At 39.6% G+C, this 20,454-nt stretch overlaps 1 protein-coding gene across 1 annotated transcript in view; it reads left to right on the forward strand.

The window, feature by feature from the left end:
* The window catches only part of kiaa0825 (KIAA0825 ortholog), a 118,036-nt gene extending 99,202 nt beyond the window's left edge, over positions 1-18,834 (forward strand). Inside the window, exon 23 of the mRNA XM_085294085.1 lies at positions 17,918-18,834. Within this exon, the coding sequence (XP_085150211.1) occupies positions 17,918-18,107 (190 nt within the window). The 3' untranslated portion in view covers positions 18,108-18,834. The remainder of the gene's footprint in view (positions 1-17,917) is intronic.
* The last annotated feature ends 1,620 nt before the right edge of the window (positions 18,835-20,454 follow it).

Genomic DNA, 20,454 nt, shown 5'->3' on the forward strand with positions numbered 1-20,454 from the left:
CATTTTGTGTAAGTGCGTGTGCTTGCAAATATGGCAGGATGATCTCATTCACCAAGGTCTCCCCCTTCCTCCTTTAGGGGGGAACAAAAATAATCTTGCAAAGAGGGCTGTTCACTTTCACATGCATTCACGCACGCATACCCGCCTCCGACTCCGAGGCCAGGCAATTGGCTTGGAGCAGCCGAACCATGTTACTCTGCACACACGGAAACACATAAAACCTCACACTCCCATTTACTTGAACCTGGCTACTTGCCTGTGCATCGGGACAAATGCTGTAAAGCCTCCACTGGGATGTGGGATGAATAGCAAAGCTATTTGTCTAGTATCTACTCATCCTCTCTCTCTCTCTCTCTCTCTCTCTCTCTCTCTCTCTCTTTCCATCTGCCTGTCTTTTTTCTTTCTCTTTTAAACACGTGCAGTTTGTTCTTCCCCTCGTAATCTTTTTTTTTTTCACCTACCATCGTCATACCCAACTACTACATGCTCACCAACCGCCTGTTCCACCCTTCTTCCACCCCCTCCAGGCTAGGACACACCATAGAAGGGTCTGCTGAAGACAGGGCCCATTGACAGGCTAGAGTGGCAGTAACTTATTGTCTATTGATGGAGTGTGACAAATCATGTGGGAACGCAGGGGTGCATGGCAGTGAGAGCCGGGGTGTTGAGTACGTGAGCGTGCCTGCATGTGTACTTCATTTCAGATGTGTGTGTGTACCCGCATGTGCTTAGGCGTTTTTGTGTCTATGGCTCCGTGTGTGTTTGTGCGTAACGTCTTAGTGTGGGGCAGGCGGGCATAGCCGGGACCCTTCACAGCTCATTTAGCCCAAATGGGGCCACCTGGGTGGTGAGGGAGCTCAGCAGGGCGGCCCTGGCTTCTGGAGCCCCGCTGACAGCCCCCAAATATAGGGGCTTCGTCGGCCTATTAATCAACACAGCCACTCTGACAAATCACCACAACTGTGACCTAATGAGAGGGGAGACTGGAATGAGGAAAAGTAAAGAGGTTGAGACATGATGGAGGAGGTGGAGGGGGCACCACCAGGAATACATGCACAAAGGTAGAGAGGCTCTGAGCATGGAGGCTAAAATGTGACAGAGAAAGTGGAGAGTTAATGAAAAGGAAATGAAAGAAGGAGTAGGTTGATATTACGACTCTATGCACAGGCCATGGGGTAAGTTATGAGGTAATAAGGGTAGAATACTAACACAGTTGTCATCCGTGGCTGATCTTCAGCTTCAGCTCTCCAGCCATACCCACAAGAAACCAGCTGATTCGTTATGAAAGCCCAAATCATGCACTTCAAAATGTAGCAGAGTGGATTAGCAAGCACCCCCTCAGCTCCACCAATTCTCTGTCGCTGGAAAACAAATTAGGCCTCGAATGCTTCCTAGACACTTTTTTCCTTTGCAGATGCTTCAGAGCAAATTAGAGGTGAGAAGAAGACGTTTGATTTTGAAAGCAAACAACATTGATGTATGTCTTCTTCTCCGGTTCCCACCCTGAGGTGAGCTAGCATCTAATCTCTCCACTACCAATCTCAGGTCCAAATCACATTAGCCGGGATCAGAGGTGAAACTGGAGCTTTTCAACAGCAGCCTGTTCTCACTAATGAACCCCCATGGCCATCCACTGCATATTACAGCCACACTGAGTGAGGGGGAGAAAGTTTTGCAATAATCATTATGTAATTGCACAATGCCTCGGTTTCCATTGCCCTGACATTTCGAAAGCTCGATAGCAATATCTTTATGCTTTTCTGTAGGGAATATGTTTGAAATGGCTGAAGTGTATATGATTGATGGTTTTCTGAGGCTAAACAATCTACTTATTGTAATTATATAGTGCAGTGTCTGTCTGTAGTTTATACTATACAATATTACTTTATTTGCAATGAATTTTTGTGCCGTGGTCCCAGAATGACTCGGCTGACATTGGTTGCATTGCTTCAAGTGACCCAGCAGTTAAATCACTCAATGGAGGAAATAGAAAGAGAGAAACACCGCTCACCTACAGGCAACACCAACATCACTGTGCACACACACACACACACACACACACACACACACACACACACACACACACACACACACACCATACTTCTTCTTCCTTTCTCTCACATTGTAGAAAATCCATGTCAAACCTACATTAAGGACTAAGCTTAACCTTTTTCCTTTTTTTCTGTTCATTAATATGCTGCCTGACACTGAACACTTAAGTGAATATTCAAAAGCAGCACCCTCTTATTGACTTGTATCTGTCTGTTGTGCTGTCCAGCTATGGGATCTATGTGATATACTAAGCCTCAACCTGTCTGATCCATTGACTGGCCCAGGATGGAAGGGCTGTAGAAAGAATGCACAACTGCATGCTCCTCCCATCCATTACCTAGGTTTGTTGTGTTACTGCTACTACTGTTAAGTCTGTAGAACAGATAGAGCCATCTTGTTAGGTATGGACATACCATTTGCTCTCAGTTCACCTCTTTTAAGGTGTTATAAATTGTGTGTAAATACTTTTTTTCTGCTAGAGGTGACTAGATAAGGAACTTTTCCAATTGATAAGGTCCATTAGTTGTGTATTGTATGTGTTTTTTTCTTTTCTAAAGAAATAACAAGATTAGATGCCACTTAAGTGTGTCGCTTAATTATAGATGTTTAAATTTAATTGTATAGAAACCAATGTATGCAGTTTATAACAGCATTTCTAGTCTGTGCTAGCTTGCACGGGCTGTTTCTAGGTGGATCTAAACACATTAAATGCCACAATGAAAAACTGGAGATTTGCTTTCTGCTTTTAAATCAGTAATAGCTGGAGCTTGTACTTGTTTTCATAACTGGCGGATGGTGTTTCAGATGTTTCCTTTGTTTGCTTTTTTAAATTACTGCTTTATTTGTTATACTTAGTTGAAAGATAAATATGCTTATGAATCAAAATCCACTGATTATAAGGATTACATCTGTTTTCTGATCGAGAGTGCTGCTGGACAATCACTGTACCACCACCCTCAGCAGCTGCAGCTATGTAATGCACAATGCTCATTGAATGCAAATGTATGAATGTATGGTGAAATGTGTACTCTCGCACTAACTTCTTAACTTTATTTACTGCCTGTCTGGTATTTTTACTTGTCTCTTGTTTGACTCTATATTAATATTGCCCTAAATAACATTATCTAATGTTAGCTAATGTTATCTTTGATCAAAACATTCATAACAAAAACAAGTATAACTGCAAGTAGCAATTTGGGGTCCAAGCAGTTAATTCACCATAATAACTCGCTGGGATCATGTTTGCACTGATAGGAAACACATAGTTTTTGGTTATTACTTCGAATGTAAGTGGTTAATAATATATTGGTCAACCTTAGAAAGTGCTGCTGAGTCCGTATGCTGTTGCCAGAAAAACAGGAAGTTGCAATATGATTTCCCTTGCTAACCAGGTCTTTAAAAAGATAAAATTGATAAAAATCCAACATGGCAGTTGTGTGAATTATATAGTCAGTGGGCCGACATGAAAAGCTTGCATTGGAAAAGCCCATGTTACCAGACATGAGAATTATTTGTTTAAGACAAACAAATCATCAGCCAAGACACATTTTATACTCTCTAGCTGTCAAAGACACAACATTTTGTTCCAAATGAAGTCATAGTACTAACTTGGCTTGTGAACCCATTGACAAATATAAGTAAAATGCACAGTAAACAAATAAAAAATTGTGCATGTTGCTGAAAATTACTACAAATTGGCTTGAAAGGTTCTGACCCACTGCCCTAATAGCCTTAATCTAACAAAGAGCCTCATATAAGAATATTTCAGAAATAGGTAAATCCTTTTTTTTTTTTTTCAAATGTAGCATACAACAAATGATTCTTAGGGTCAGTTGTGTTCACAATCAGTTTTATTTTGAAAGGGAAATCTGGACATTCACTGGACAGTTATCTTTTATCAATTGGGCTCAATTGGACCTTGCATAGACTTTGTTATAAGGGGCTGGCAAGGTTCAAGGTCTGATCTGACTGATTCAAACATTTGTGTTTTCATCCACAGGGCTCAGTGCTGCAGAGCGCATGTGAATACGGCTTAAATTGTGGGGAACATTGCTGGAGACAGAACTTTTATCTGCATTTATGACAAAAGAGAAACAGCAGCTGATGTTGTTAACATATGGTGTTATTGAAGGCCACTTTCATAAAGTAACATGCATATCAGTGCCTTTCCACCTCCCTTTATGACACTTACTGTGGCACTGATGTGCTTAGTGTTTTTTTTTTAGTGCACATTAGATCTTTAAATAACATTGGACTGTGTAATACGTGTCAATAACATAAACTTCTAAATATGATACAGGAAAAGGGTTTTTTAAAAAGTACTAATCAACATGTCATGCTTGTGTTCTACCTTTTTTGTTGGATGTGTGCCTTCAACCAGATCATGAGCGATGATGTTACCCTGCTCTTTTCATAGAATTTGACAATGTTTGTATTTTGTTTGTAAGAAAAGCAACACTGCCAGAGGGCTGTGTGTATGTATGCTCTCCTGAGCTGACAATAGACCTTTACAGCATCAAATCCCTACAAGGTGAGGAACAACTTAAAAACGTCTTTATCTCTTTCACACTGCTGTTGGCAGCAAGAAAGAGAAAGAAAAAACCGAGAGAGGGAGCATTATAATTTTATTATAAGGATAGACGGGGTAAAATAGAGCACATGCGATAAGGATCTGGAGATTAGGATGGAACCGAACAATAAATTATGCAAAGTGTTTGAAAAACATACAGCTGTAATTAAGTGGCATTTGATTTTAAATGAGGTGACAGCGAGGATTTATTTATCTCTTTAACCCCCTAAAACTGCCATTAGCATGGTGGAAAATGAACTGTTTGAAATGGTAAGAGAACAAGGCCCTGATCTGATAGACAATGGCAGAGCACCCCCAGCCAAAGACTAATACGTACACACACACACACACACACACACACACACACACACACACACACACCCCATAGGAAAGTGAGATCAGTGTTTGCCTGGACTAATCGGTTCATTGCAGGCCCAGTGAAACCACAGGAGTCCATATCTAATAATGTCATTATGAATGCAGCCTGGATACCTGTATTTACAGTATGGCCTTTAGTGAGAATTTACACCTACACCTAATTTCCCCACACTTAAAAGCAAAGGTATCATATTTGCTGACACAAGGACGTGGGATGATTTATTTTGTGCTTTTTCAGTTGTTTCTCAGAATAACCTGTTCCCTGGTAAAAATTCACTAAATCTTACACTTAGACTGTTTATACAGTCAAAAAAAGGAAAGTACACTTTTACTACTTAAAATTAAGATTAAAATTAAGAGTGTAAGTAGCAGATAAGTGTTGGTGCACTTGATTAATTGATCATCAATAAGTGTGACCACTTCTATAAAAGCAGAGGTTTTGGCAGTTTGCAGGTATGTGCTAACACAATGGCATATTCTTCCCAGGAATGGATGTCCCAGGAAATTTCCCAGTAAAGGTCAGACCTTGTAGTGCCCAGAGAAATTGCAAAAAAAACCAAACCCCAAGCACTACTTATCAGACATACATCTAAGGTCATGACAGTGCACATAGAAAAAAAAAAACTGAACAAGTGTGGCAAGTTTGGAAGCCTCTTCTCTCTAAAAAGAACATGGCAGCACAGTTTAGCTTTGCAAAGGTGCATCTAAACAAACCAAAAGACTTCTGGGACAACATGCTTTGGACAGACGAGACCAGAGTGGAGATGTTTGATGGAGAATATCAGCACAAATACCTCATATCAACTGTCATGCGAGGTGACGGAGGGGTGATGAGTTTGTTTGCAGCCAAAGAACCTGGGCATCTTATAAGCATAGGGCTGACCATGAACTCCTCTGTATATTAGCATATTTCAGAATCAGTGTGATTCAGCTTGGCTGAAACTTGGTTGTGCAACAGCAACAATGAACCCAAGAAAGAGCACCAGAAAATCTACAACAGAATGGGTATAAAAAAAAAGCTGCAATGGTCCAGTTAAAGTCCAGACCTAAACCGGATTGAAAGGTAGCAGAAGCTTAAGAGTGTTGCGCATAAATGGATGCCTCCAAACTTGAATGAACTGAAGCAACATTGTAAACAGAACCGGGCCAAAATTCCTCCACAACAGTGTGAGAGACTGATAAAGTCATACAAAAAACAACTACTGCATAGAGTCCTGTGAAAAGGTTCTTTTTCACATTAAGCAGAGGGTGGCTCCTGCTGTTTCAAAAAGAAGCTCAATTATGGAAGTCTACATTATCTATGATCTCAGTGGTTTCACTAGTTTATGTCTTACTGATTTTATAAATGATCGTCCCTATTTAATCAAAAGACGATAAACCTATTTTTAAAGTCTACTTTAGGGTGTTACAATATGAGTATGCGATGACTTCTGGTCTCTGGTCACATCCACCCTTCACTCATCTTGTCTAGTTTCAAAACACAAAGACATTTTTATTTAACCTTCATTTATACAGGTAGTCCCATTGAGACGCAATGACTCCATGAAATATTGATCTCTCTATATAGAAATGATATATCATTGCATGAAAAAAAATAAATGTGAAGTAACACTGACGGGTTTTGGTGTTCTTCAGTACATTTTTAAAAGGCTCAGTTAGAGGCTCGACTATGAATAGGTAACATTTTTAGGTACCTTTGTTATATTGTATCTCCTTTATTATCCTTGAAGTTGTACTTGATTCTAATGTGCTTCCAGAAACTTTTGTTGTATTCCAGTGTTTCTTCCTTTTGTGTGACTCGGTGTCTCACCATTAAATCACTTATACTAACAACTCAACAGCCATGACACAGTCTTTCAACAGTAGAATATGCTGAAATGTGTAATTCACATATGGCTGTAAAAATTATGTATGTATGTATGTATGTATTGCTGGGTTTGAACAGAAGTTTTGCCACATCAGTGTTTGAGAACGAGGCCTTTATATGTAAGCAAGCTGCAGTTTCACAACCCTCAACGCTCCTTTGTAGATTTTGCAGTTCATATATGCAAAAGTGACAGCGTATTGAATAAGTAATATAGTGTTTCCTGGTAACACACTGGGGTGAAAAAACAACAGACAACATTTTCTTTTCTTTCCTCTGTAGACTGTTCAGTGGGGGCTTCAGTGTGACTGAATGCTTGATTTCTGTGTTTGTGCCTGCGTGTGAAGAGGGTAAAAACTACTGACTTTTTATCTGAATCATCTTCTGTTCATTAATTTATGGGTCATATTTTATGCATTTGGTGATGAGGTTTAACGGAGCAGACCCAAATCCAGACTCGTGACACTGAAGCAGATTGCGTGCTTTGATAATTACTCTTGAACGGAATCAAAGAGTGTGCAGATTTTGTTGTGACAGAGAAGTTTGGACTGGAGCACCAAAGGTTCAAGTGGACTGTAGAGAAAGACTGATGGTGCCAGTAAGAGTGGCGTGTTTGTTGTGGTGGGCTGCATGGCAAGGCAGAGAATGGAGGACATTGTGATTCTTTGTATGCAACAGGTGCACTAAGACTGAAACGAATGAACTTGTTACATGATTTTCCAGGGGAATAGACACTGAATGTAACTATTAAGAACTTTAAAAGACAATAATCATGGAAAGCAGCTAAGAGGAGTCTGGAGCTGACATCTGCACAGGCATGTGCTAGAACTTTTGCATGGTGTTTTACCATTATCGTAATCCACATTTTCTTTTTGGATTTCTTTTTGACTGTTGTTGTTGTCACATTAGTTAAGTGTGCATTGATTTGTGTGTGCTGTGTGTTATCAAATGCCTATCTTTGTCTATCATCCTTCTACTTGTCATTTTTTTTAATCTCCCTGATCATGTTTACATCATGTCTCGCTTTGCCTCATTAAAGCAGACACATTTTTGATCCAAGAGACACATTGACACCATGGAGCTGTTAACAGGTACCTGCATATCTGTCACGCTGAATGGATGCCTCACTGACCTACCATATGACTTTGTCTCCCTTTGTTTCGGCAGTGACATGCAAGAGGATAGGATGTGGCCATGAGGTGTATGAGGCAGATATGCATAGGCTGTCTTTAATCCATTTACTCACAACTCTTAACAATGTGAAATTACGATCAAGTAAAAAGGGAGCGCTGTATTTGGAGTCAGTTTTCAGTTCATCGTTGAAATAATACCCCATGTGGTGGGAAGTTTGTGAAGCTGTGTCAGAAAGTCAGACACATGACATCGGCGAAAGGAGCCCAGGTGGTTGGCTTCCCTAATGAAGGGCCTTGCTGTAATGATTTACTGTGGCAAGTATGAGAGGTCACACACACACACACACACACACACACACACACACACACACACACACACACACACACAAAGGCATATACACATGCTCACACTTCTCAGTGTTACAACTTCCTCTGGGGTGCTGTTTAAGTGAAAGGTGCCAGCCTGCTCAGCCAAGCTCCTAACAAGAGCCAAACAGTTGGGAGACTAAGGAGGAAGAAAAGGAGTTAGAGGCAAGGTACTGTTAAAAAAAGGAAAAGGTGTGGGTCAGAATGGAAGATAAGAGGAGCAAAGAGCTGTCAACCTTCTGGGACACATGCAGAGCTCAGTGTCTGTGTGAAGCAGTCAGCTAGTGGTTGCACCAGAGGTGGGACCAAGTCATTGTTTTGCAAGTCTCGAGTAAGTCTCAAGTCTTTATCCTCAAGTCTCAAGTCAAGTCTCAAGTAATGTCAGGCAAGTCAGAGTCGAGTCTCAAGTCACTGGTGTAAAAGTCCAAGTAAAGTCACAAGTCTGAAATTTTGAATTTCAAGTCCTTTCGAGTCTTTAAAAAAAAAAAAGAAAAAATAATGTTGCAGTTATGCTAAATGTAAATATTAGACCATGTAATTTTTAAATCTGTGTTTTTCTCAACACATGACAAAATAGTGAACTTAGAAAATATACACAAATTGTGAAATTGCACCTCTTTAAAATGCAGCTCAATTAAACCTAGCTCCAAGAATAATTTTCACCGACAGTTCTAAGATAAGCTGCATGTTATTCTTGGATGCGGTTGTAGGACCAGCTTTATTAAAATCGCATGACAAAAATATCATACACATTAAAAAAAACTGCATCACCAACGTAGCCTGGACAACATTTGCTAGTTAGATGAAGTCAGCTATCTCATTGTAGCATATTTATATGCATATTTATAATCATACGGTTCTTGGAGTGAGTGCATACACTCATGAAGTTTAGTAACTTCAGGTCACTGCAACAAGCCCAGGTACAGTTTACCGACGGATGGGTGCAGGACCTTGAAATGCACCGTGTAGAACGAAAGACCATCGTACGTATCATAAGTTTACCAGTCTCACAAATCGTCTTCATAAATACACATTCGTTAACCGTTTATTAATAGGACCTTTGAGCTCAACAATAATTAATTAGTAGTGGAAATAATTTCTGGTAGCATCACAGAAATGTAGCAGTGACAATAATACTGTATGCTGTAATCGTACTGGGCAATTAGTGATACAAAAAACCTGTTTTATCCTGTGAATAAAAGTATATGTTTTTGTCAATGTACCATAATAACAGAAGCGAAACGCAATATTGTGTCAGGACAATTCACTATTTATGCACAATAAATAAAGGAGCATAGCGCGACAATTTCTGTTCAGCGCCAGACTTGCTTGTAACCTATATCACCAATTATGTTATGAAAATGACGCATTAACTACAACAGCAGACTGACCTTCGTGTAAATGCTTGGAGCAGACTAACCTGTGAGCTGGAGTGTTCTGGGACATTATATTTGGTCTTTGAATGGCTGCAATCCAGGCCATCCGTCGCGTCTTTGTTACTTCGGAAACACGGCTCGAACAATTTCTCTTCAACGACGTAATCCGATAACAACCGATCTCTTTACCCGTCGGCTTCCCGTGGCTGTCATGCGACCGGCTATTGCAGTTAATAATACAACAGCTTCTTGACATTTTTGTGTTTCTTTTTATCGCTGTGTGACTGAGTTCAATTGAAAGCCTGCGTGCGCTAGTACCTCTTGCCACGAGTTCCCAGAATCCTTTGCGGTTCTACCCGTGAATGACGTCACATTTTCAATCTCTATATAATATGCATGTTAAATTTTATATTTGGGGTGAAATATCAAGTCTTTTCAAGTAAACCAGTTCAAGTCCAATTCAAGTCCCAAGTCATTGGTGTAAAAGTCCAAGTCAAGTCACAAGTCTTACAACATTTTTTCAAGTCAAGTCTAAAGTCATAAAATTAATGACTCGAGTCCAAGTCATGTGACTCGAGTCCACACCTCTGGGTTGCACTGACCAGCAGACACTCGTGTAGACTTGGCTGGTGCTTGCTTATTTGCTGTTGTCCTTGCTGTATATAATAATGCATTTGCAAGGAGCAAGAATTCTAACTTGGACATCACTCCGCAGAGCACAAACAAGGTCCCTCACCTTTTGTCTCCTGGAGCAAAATAGATCTTACCCACAGAGGCACAGTGAGCCTGTTTGAGGAAGGTACCAAACTGTACATTTAGACTAGCACTCACAGTCACAGTGTGGTGGACAAGCAGCCTAATGATGTCTGAAATACCAGAACAACTGCTATGATATGCTGTGATAATTGCTACCCTCCTGTCCGCAGTACAAATAACTGTGGAATCGGTAGGCAAACACATTAATATGGAAATGTCTACATTAATTTGGAGCATGGTCTAAATTATTCAGTAATTAAGCCACTGCAAATTTACTCAAACTTTCCCCTGGATAACTGGAGAGAACAGAGCTTGAAACTGCCATGCAGTGGGGATTTGAAATATGTGGTCACATGATGTATAGTCTTATTTCTCCAAATAATAAAGTGCTGTCTTGCAGGAACACAAAATAGGCCATTAAACACACACGCGGTGATGTATACACAACCCAAACCATAAGAATTATTTTACTAAACAAATATCGTTGGTCATTACTATACATTGTTCTTATAGCAAATACAGACGCCTCTGCCGCCACAATAATCGCCACCAGCACTGCACGTTTGAACTAAGTAACTTTCCTGTAATAGACACTTTTTTTTACAACTCAGCAGCACGCAAAAGCATTTTAAAAACATTTTCTTAATCATTGAACTGATATTGGGGAAATATGGAGGCCGCTCTGTTCAATCTGTTCGTTGAGTGTGAAACTGGAGCAGTTAGTTCAGTCTAACACAAACACCGAACACAGTAGGCAGTAGCTACCCTGAGTTTGTGCAAAGATAACAAAATCTGCCTGGAAGCAGCTCGAAAACTCATTAATAATCATTTCATATCTAATTTGTTTAACACAGAACTTAGATTTAAAAATAGAAAATTGTTGGGAAGATTTGTGTGGCTCGTCCCCCGAGGGCGAGTGAGATTCACCCCGAGTTCTTTCGGGCTCTGGAAGTTTTAAGGCTGATCTGGTTGATACGGCTTTGCTTTTTACAAATGGACCTGTTACCTTCATCAACTTCAAGCTCACTTTAGGTTTCCAGGTGAATCTGAAGAGGTGGGGATGAGAATTAGCACCTCCCAATCTTAGGCTGTGGTTCTCAACAAAGTTTGATTGCCAACTCTAGGTTGGGGAATAGTGGCTTCCTCAAGTGGCAGAGTTCAAGTAACTTGTAGATACAAGTGAAAGATATGAGCTCTGGAAAGCTGTTTGGGTTGAACTCTAGAGATAGGGTCGCCCAGGTCATTTTGGAGAGGTATTATGTCTCTTGACTGTGTAAAAACACATCAAGGTCTCAGCAGAAGAAGTGGAGGAGATGGTTAGTGAAGGAGATCTGCGCAACCATGGATGGATGGATGCATGTATGCAAGCAGAACTCGTCAGAAAATATCATAAAATAAAAGTACTTGATCTCTTCTGCTCTATATTTAGAAACTTCAATTTGAGAAAAATACTTTTTTATGCTGATCTTATTTGTGTTTTGATTTGGAGCTGTAGACGATCGTGTGTTTGAAATGTCATATATGTGTGTTCCTGTATGTGTGTATCCATGCCCTTGAGTCTGGGTGTGTGTCTGTGCTTGTCATCTTGTGTGTGGATGAGGGCCTTCACAGATTTGCCCAAAGCCCTGTTGTCTGTGACCATCAAATGCAAGGTGTGTAGAGGGTGAAAGACACGGTTTGACATGCCGTGACTGTGTTTGAACTACATGTTCATATAGTCATACACGTATAAACACACACATTTAAAAATGTAAAAAAGTCTAAACATTAAAAAAAAGAAAGTTATTCAAATTTGAGTCATTCTCTCTTTTACTTTTAAATGTCTGAACTCAAAATTGTCCTCACAAGGCTAGAAAGTACACTAACTAAATTAAGTTGAGTTTTGAGTTAGATGAGATTTACAGGCCATCTTCCAAAGTATTATAATGTAAAGACTGTTTATATTTTTGGTCTGTATTATGTAGAGCGTCTGAAAAGTACAGTCTGCTATTTCGTGTTTACTTGGAAATGGATTCGTTTTGATATTTTTATTCTTTGGTATTTTTGTCCTTGTTGCATTAGTGAGCATCTTGTAGCTTTTGAATGGACATCACTTTGTATTGAGATGGATCTCAGGTAGGGTCTAATACTGAGTGGCATCACCGCACCATGCGGACATACTGTAGATCTGACACTAAGTTGATCTGACAATAGAATGGATCAGTGTAGTGGCTAGTAAGTCAGATGGTAGAGCATAATCCTTTCTGTCAAGTCTCTGTCTCGTCAATATTCAAATGCCGCCAGCTGTCCAATGGCTGTCAGTTACAATCTCCCTCTGGCTTATGGCCTAGCTAAGGCACATATCTAAATTGAATTGGATGTTTGCTTCTCAATGGAAATCGAGTCAAAGAAACGACCCCCCTGGCCTGTATTGTGAACTTGCCAGTTACACCCGCTGATCTAGTTTTCTTATGTACAACGTCCATTACCAACTACTAACATGTCTTTGTTGTTATACCTCTATGGCCTTGCTCTTAGTTTCCATACAGTGGCTGTTTGTCTTCTCTCAGGTTGTGTGTCCAGGAACAGTTTCATTGAATGTGATCTAAGGGAATAAAACACTCTAACACTTCTTGTCACCCCTTAGAAGTACTTTGTGTTCTCTTCCATAATGATGTGTTCCCATCCACTCTACTTCCCAAACACTGTCTTTGGAGCTACAAAAATGAAACCAGGTTCAAGAGAATAACATGAGATGACATGGACTTTACTTGGCTGCACTGGATCCAAATAAGTCGCACACTCTGTTGTATACATCCTTATGTGCTGTACATTTCATCCACTGACCTCACCTCTACCCCTAACCTTTGAAAACCTCGCCTTAAGTTCTGACATCAACAAGAAGTAGCAACTTAAATTTCGAAATCCTGTTCTGGTCAGGTAGATAGAAAGGTTCATCCATCTTTGCTGACTTCAGCTTACACTTGGCAGACGATTCACTCGCAGCTGCCTGGGAGCTTGATTTTTAGTTCTTTCTCAGGTTTTGAAACATCATTATTTCTAATTTTTCAAGAGACATTAGGTGAAGCTGAATCTTTTGTTGTGACTGCCAGAGTGTAGGTCATAACCTGACTACAAAGATCCAAAGAGAAGATATAACAGGTCAGCAGGATATTACAAGGATGGTACAAGTTTTCTGAAATGTTATGTTTACATATGCAAATCAGGTATTATCTATCTAACTTTGCACTTTGTCTGTTTTTTTAGAATAGAAATTAGAATATTAGATGAAAGTAGATTCAAAAGTCTTTTTCTGTTTTGTGGCTACATTAAAGGTTTTTACAGAGAGGATTTTGGATGTCTGTTTTTATCACTCCAGCATGCCAACAGCCAAAAAAAAGTCATTTTTTGCCATGTTTTTCACAATTAAACAATTCTATTAATGAGGCTTTGAATAATGTAGGAATAAACCCCTCAGAATACAGAAATAAATAAAAATAAAGAAACTGATATTTGTAAATTCTACTGGTTGTAGGGATTTGGGGTTCAGACGATGAGAGATTATAAAAAAAAAAAAAAGTATTTTTTTGACAAATAAAATTCACAAGTAACTAAAACAACAAACTAGATATTAGCATTAAAATGTGTAAGTTGGTTACTTACATTAAGAAATTTTTTTGGTATTGCAAATTTTCATATTTGTTATGCTTAAATGTACAAATTGGTTCTCGTCTCGATAAAGATGCTCTAATTTCTATAAATTTATAAAATAATTACCTAAATGAGTCCTAAATTCTGCATAGTTTCTTTCCACCAGTCTGCACGAAACCAAAATCTCAACATTAACCAAGGCTTCAAAACAGAACGAAAAAATAAAAGTGGTGTTTGCCTCTGATTTCTTCCCTAAAATGAATGCAGAGTTCACAAGAATAAAAATAAAAGAGGGAGAGAAATGAAGGACATTAACCATAGCCTCTCTCCCCATGTCTTTGTGTCTCTCTCTTGTTCAGTGCCTCTCTTCCTACTTCTGACACATGTCGCCCTGGCATGCATGGAAAGGCCTGACCTTTGGAAAGTTTAGCACTTTAAATATTTAGGCTTGGGTTATGATGGATCCTCCAGGCCCTGCAGCAATGTGCAAAGCCTCTGATTAGGGCTGCTGTCAGAGTCATTTAGCTGAGTGTCTGGCTCTCGGTGGCGCTCTCTGTTTGACAGGCAAGCCTTTTAAACAAACAGAGGTCCCAGTGGCAAAGCAGACAGGGCACCCTGTGCAGCACAAACACCCAACGCTCTGAGAGAAACCACTCAGCCCGCTGACAGCTGCAAAAGAAACCACTGCCCACTGTCTGTTGTGATCTTTAAGGCACGCTGTCTTTTTGCTCACTCACTTTCTTTCAAATAGTCTGTACTTGTAGCCCTGCCTCTATTATCCTGTTGCTGATCATTTCTTCTTCCTTGCTTTTTTCCCCTCCGCTCTTTCCTCCACAGCGATATTTTTTTCCTGACAGTTTACATCTGTTTTTTGTTATCCGCTCTAGAAGGCAGAGCCTTGCTGGAGTCGAACATCAAAGTTTCATCTGCGTTGTGTTTTGAGTAAGATTTATTAAGTTGATCGCCTGATGATCTCTGGGAAAGGCTTATGCTCTTAATTTGTTGAACATCACTACTCATTATCAGCTGAAATTTAGAATAGATGCTTTCTGTCTTGTGCCTGCATCATCCCATGATTAGGACAGCTTACATCGATGTTCACATTGAAATATATCTGAGCCAGCCTTTTCATCTCACTCTGAGACAATCTCCCGTGGCATCAATCCTGTAAATATATGAGTCTTAATATGTGTGTCCTATTCTGTATTCAGAGGAAGAGCTAAGTCAGCAGCTCCAGTATTAATACATGAGAAATGAGCAGAGCCCATAAGAATTAAAGGGTAAGACTCCCCTTATTAAGATGTAAATTCCGGGGGAAAACTTGCCGAAATGAGGATACAGAGAAGTTACTGTCAACTTTAGCCTACTTATGCATTTCTAAGAGGAATTGTTGTGTTGTAGTTGAAATTAGATACACACAGCAAAGCACCTTGTGCGTTTTTTTTCACTCATTTTCAGCACAAGATCAACCCGCCTCAACTAATATCCAACCAATACTTTATGGAACAATTTACACTTTTGGCAACATTATCTAGTGACAGTTTACATGGCAACTAACACGGTAATGCCGTGCGTGTGTGTTTATGTGCATGCGGGTGTACGTGTGTTTTTCTTTCTTTTTTTTATACCTCTCTCTACCTCTGCTTCTCTCTCATTTCAAATTTGCACTTAACACCTTGCTGGGGAAAGGCTTCTCATTCATCAACAGTGTTTGTCCCAGTGACAAGCAGGGCGCCTCCTGCATATCAATATCAGCTAAGACAATGCTGAGCCTGTAACCTTCAGCTAAATGTCATTCTGCTTAATCCTATTTGAAAATTAAACATTGAAAAACCTTTAGCGTACCTTCCTGTCTTCCTTCCTCCCTCGCTCCCTCCTTTATTGGCTGCCATTCCTCCAGCTTTCCGTTTCCCCCCTCTCACTCCCGTGCTGCTTTTGTTTTGCACACTATGTGACATTTGCATTGTTTTGTTTGTGCGTTTGTATCTTATGAACGTTATTCGGTGGAGCTGATTTTAATTTGATGTCAGCGAAAAAAGAAAAAAAAAATGCAGGGATAACTTACCCATTTGTTCTGTTTTCATATACGTTCCACTAGCCCTGCGAAGGCTGCAAAGAGAGATTGAGGGAAAAATTACATGGGAACAGAGGAATCCGTGACCAAAGTTGTACATGGAGGGACTACGCCGCTGTTGAGCGGAAATGTTTCTGCCAAAGCATATTTGCATAAACAGATCGTCTCCTTACAGACGGTAAATATTACGCTGACAGCGGCTGCAGCGTCTGAATTGTCCAGTCTGTACAACAGAGTCTGAAGCTTCATCATAGTGCACCCAGAGACTCATCTTTTGCTATCTATGTAATGAACATAGTATGTTTTACCCCCTCTTCTTCTTCACACGCATGCGCAGAGCACAGCTTTATATAGCATATGATATAGTTCACGTTTGATGATATCGTGAGAAATCGAAAAGACGGGAAGGATGAAAGGAGACTCTGAGATTGCAATGAAAATGCAATCATTTGCAGTTAGACAGATATTCTTGTTTGGATGGAGTGTGATGCGGCAGCTCAAAGGCAGCCCTTCAGCCAGCTCTCCATATGGATTTGATTGACCACAGTCACTCGTCAAGGGATTCAATTGAAATACTGCGAGTGAATTACAAAGTGACTGCCCTTGATGTCTTCATATTGAAGCGCTCCACTCTGTAGCTTGAAGAATTATAAAAATGCAATGAGGAGACATACTGTATAAGCAATAAAACAAAATCGAGAATAAACATGATACATCAAATAATCTCTCCCGCTAAAAATTAGTCACCCAAACAAGGAAGGTTTGGCAGATGTAATGCTAGCGCTTAGCCACAGTAAGAATCCAACTGACAGAAAGGGAATATATATGTATACTTGAGTATTTCTTACAGTGTCCTCTGAGTTTTCATTCTCTTTGTGTGGATACCCAAGAGTGTATGTTTACACGAGTGCAAAAGTGTATGTCTAACAGCGTGTCACAGTAGCAGAAAGTGCCGTGATACAGACCCACACAGCATGAAAAAAGAATGAGAAGAAGGCTCCCATGTGAGAAGCTAAAGCATGAAAGTGTGGTTTGTAGATCCTCGGTGGTGTGCAGCATGCACGCGAAATCAGCCGATTTGCAGCCATTGTCCAGACTTGCATAAAAATAAACAATTCAACAAACACTTGTTGAAAAGATGCTGAAGATGACTTTGTCAGATGTCTACACAAAGGTTGTTTTGCTTGAAATATACAAAAGGCACACTTTTATATCTAAATTTAGTTCAAGGGTGAAACTTTTAACACCACTGGAAACTCCATAGACGACCAACAGATTTGAAGCCATCAGACCTCATTCAGCAAAGTGAAACGATTCTCATGGAAAGCAATATTTGCATGCAGATATATGTAAATCATGTAAACATTTTTACAAATATAAGAAGAAAAAATCTAAACTTTAGCATTTCAAGCAAGCTTAACATCAGCTTAACATTTGTATCTCTAAATTGCTCAGTAGGTAAACCTAAATCGATCAGTTGTTTATATTGGGTTGAATTCAAGCCTTTGTTACAGCCCCAAAACACCTCTCATTTTTCAATTTAGACTCAAAAGGGTGTTTAGATTTGTTTTTTAAAGGCCATCATCAGTCAGCCAGGTTGAGCTCAGAAAACAGTGTTCATGGTCCTCGGAGAGCACATTCAGCAGGTTTTAATGTTTGTTTGTTTTAACTTTGACAAGTATTAAAATGGCTGATGTTGTGCGCTTTGGTGCTCTTCAGGTGGGAGATGCAGGAGGGTGCACAGCTGGAAGATGGAGAGAAAGCGATGGTGGAGGAACTTGAGAAAGCTTTTTTGGGTTGCTGCTGCACCCCAGGACCACAGAACCCCCCTGAAGCTGATGAGACACCCGGAAAGCAGGCCCAGGGGAAAACACAACCATCTGCATCTGATGAAGGTTCTACCCCGTAACAGCCCACGCCGATGGATTTTTATTATTGTTTTTTTTTTTTTTTTTATCACGTTGTAAAATATTTTTCTTGTAATATGCACTTGGAGCTCTCAAGGTATTACAGTGTGTATATATGTGGGGATGTGTGTTTGCACATTTGTAGGTGTAATTGGGTTTGCACATGTACTGAATTCTGCAAATTTGCATATGTGTGTGCATGAGAAAATGAGAGAGAGAGAGGGCAAGAAACAAAAAAGTGTGTGAGGGATGGTGCCTCCCTCTTTATACACATACCTCAGACAAACTCTCTGTGCTTTTCTGTGCTGCATCAGATGCATTTCATCTTTTTAGAGCACGCCGACAGAAATCAGTTCTGGGGAAATGGAGAGCCTGGATTTGTTTGCCTGGGACAAGATGGGACTGTGTGATCATTGTAGGTAGTTGAAGATTTTTTTTTTTCCTTCCTTTTTTTTGAGACAGTGAGTGTAAAGACACTGATGTCAGCATACTTTCTCCTGGTTCCTGAAAGAAAACATCAATTTATTATGGTTGGGAAGCGAGATGAAGTATGTTTTGATAACAATGTGTCCTCCAAATCTGTCTGTCTATGAAATATCTGTCAGTATTTTCCCCATAAACTGCGTAACACAATTGTTCACTGTTTTTTTCCCATATCCATATTTTGTTACTTATGAGATGGAGACTGATTTTTTTAGAATTAAAAATGAAAACAAAGGCATAATCCTACCTCACCTGTGAATATTCTCCTTCTTTACATACAACCTGTATATAATATGTGATCTCTTTGAATCAGTGATTTATAATCTTTGTGATTATGATATTAGTATTATGTTTTGGAGTACATATGTGTCCCCAATTATACCTGATGTTCAAAAAAAGAGATTTATCAACTCAAATTCTGTTCTTTTTATCTATAAGAGTGCAATTTCAGCTCACAAAGACTGCTACACACCCCAGTGTCTTTGAAACAGGAGGAAACCATTTCCTGTTGCAAAAAAACATGTTTCTTTTTACCCTTAACTAGATTATTGATGCAAATGTAGCAGGGTTACAATCATCAAACCACTTAGAGAATACAAAAGACAACAAAATCTTCAGCAATTTATTTCTGCTTTTGTCACACACAAAAAAGGGCTAAACAAGAAGAAAACAACATTCTTCTTTCCTTTTTTTTTAAATGTACTGTATTTAATGCACCAACAAAACAGTTTTATTATTGTTTTGCAGAAAAAAATATATATATTTAGCTAGCCAAATACATTTTTTTTTTTGATAACTGCTTTCTGCTCTCTGTTTTTCGAGCGCCTGTTCACTTATTAAATATGTATTTTCACTAGATTCAAGTGATAGACTCAGAAGACAAGTCTCAATGAAAGTGACAGTTAATTCACAACAAAGTATTATGAAAAAACAAAACATGTTTTATAATGCATATTTAGTTGGGGATTACCACACCTACATAATCCTTTTAGAATCCCTGATGTCTTGATTGCATGTGTAGAAAGAATGAGCCGTTGCAGCATTTTTAGTTTTGAATTGATTACTCTCAGTCTCGTGCATTTTCCACTGTAAATGCTCACCATAGAATCTTTGTTTGCATGCTCATCCGTGTGTTTTCATCAACATGTGGTGAGCAACATGAAGAATATCTTTGAGCTAGAGCCATACTATATATGTTTGTTCCTTATGTCAACTCCCAGCTCCTCTTTGGCTTTCAATTTCTAAACTGATGATGCATTTGTTAGACATTTCCGTCCCTCATGCCCATACGTGTGGTCTACTGCAAGCACAGACTGTCCATCTCCCTTGTCCTGTCACACTGAGTGATTATCCGTGCCACTTTTAGTTGTCATTTAGATCTCTCTGCGGTACTGCCATTGCTCTACTTGAGAAAAAAGATGAACTGCGACTCCCCAGAGAGACTGTTTCAATTCAAAGCCAATAAAAAGTAGGACACCAGTAGGACATCTGCAGCAAAAAGTGTGAAGTAAAGCTGCAGGCACCTGATTCAGGTGAGCAGTATGTGGCAGATATAGTAGTTTTTTAGTAAATCACCTGTGACATAGTATCAGTATCAGTCTGGCAAGTCTAGTTTCAATCAAGTTACCCTCCTTTCCCTTTGGATATACTGTAACAGGCTCTAAACAGTGTCACTTTCTCATGTTTTGTAGGAACAGTCCTGTGTCCGAGTGCACCAAGGAGTCAGACTAAACTAGAAAAATGCTTGAGAACTGCCAGTCCATTTGATATTACACATTTCCAACAGCTTTTTCCTACAGGACACCGATGCCTATGGGTACGAGGTGAAGAATCAAAAAAGGGTTAGTTCATCATGTTAAACAGGAC

Source organism: Mchenga conophoros, linkage group LG12 (genome assembly GCF_057382185.1).
Source record: "Mchenga conophoros isolate Kocher_MC1m ecotype Shallow Benthic linkage group LG12, M_conophoros_male_GT1.1, whole genome shotgun sequence".
In the NCBI taxonomy this organism is placed as follows: Eukaryota; Metazoa; Chordata; class Actinopteri; order Cichliformes; family Cichlidae; genus Mchenga; species Mchenga conophoros.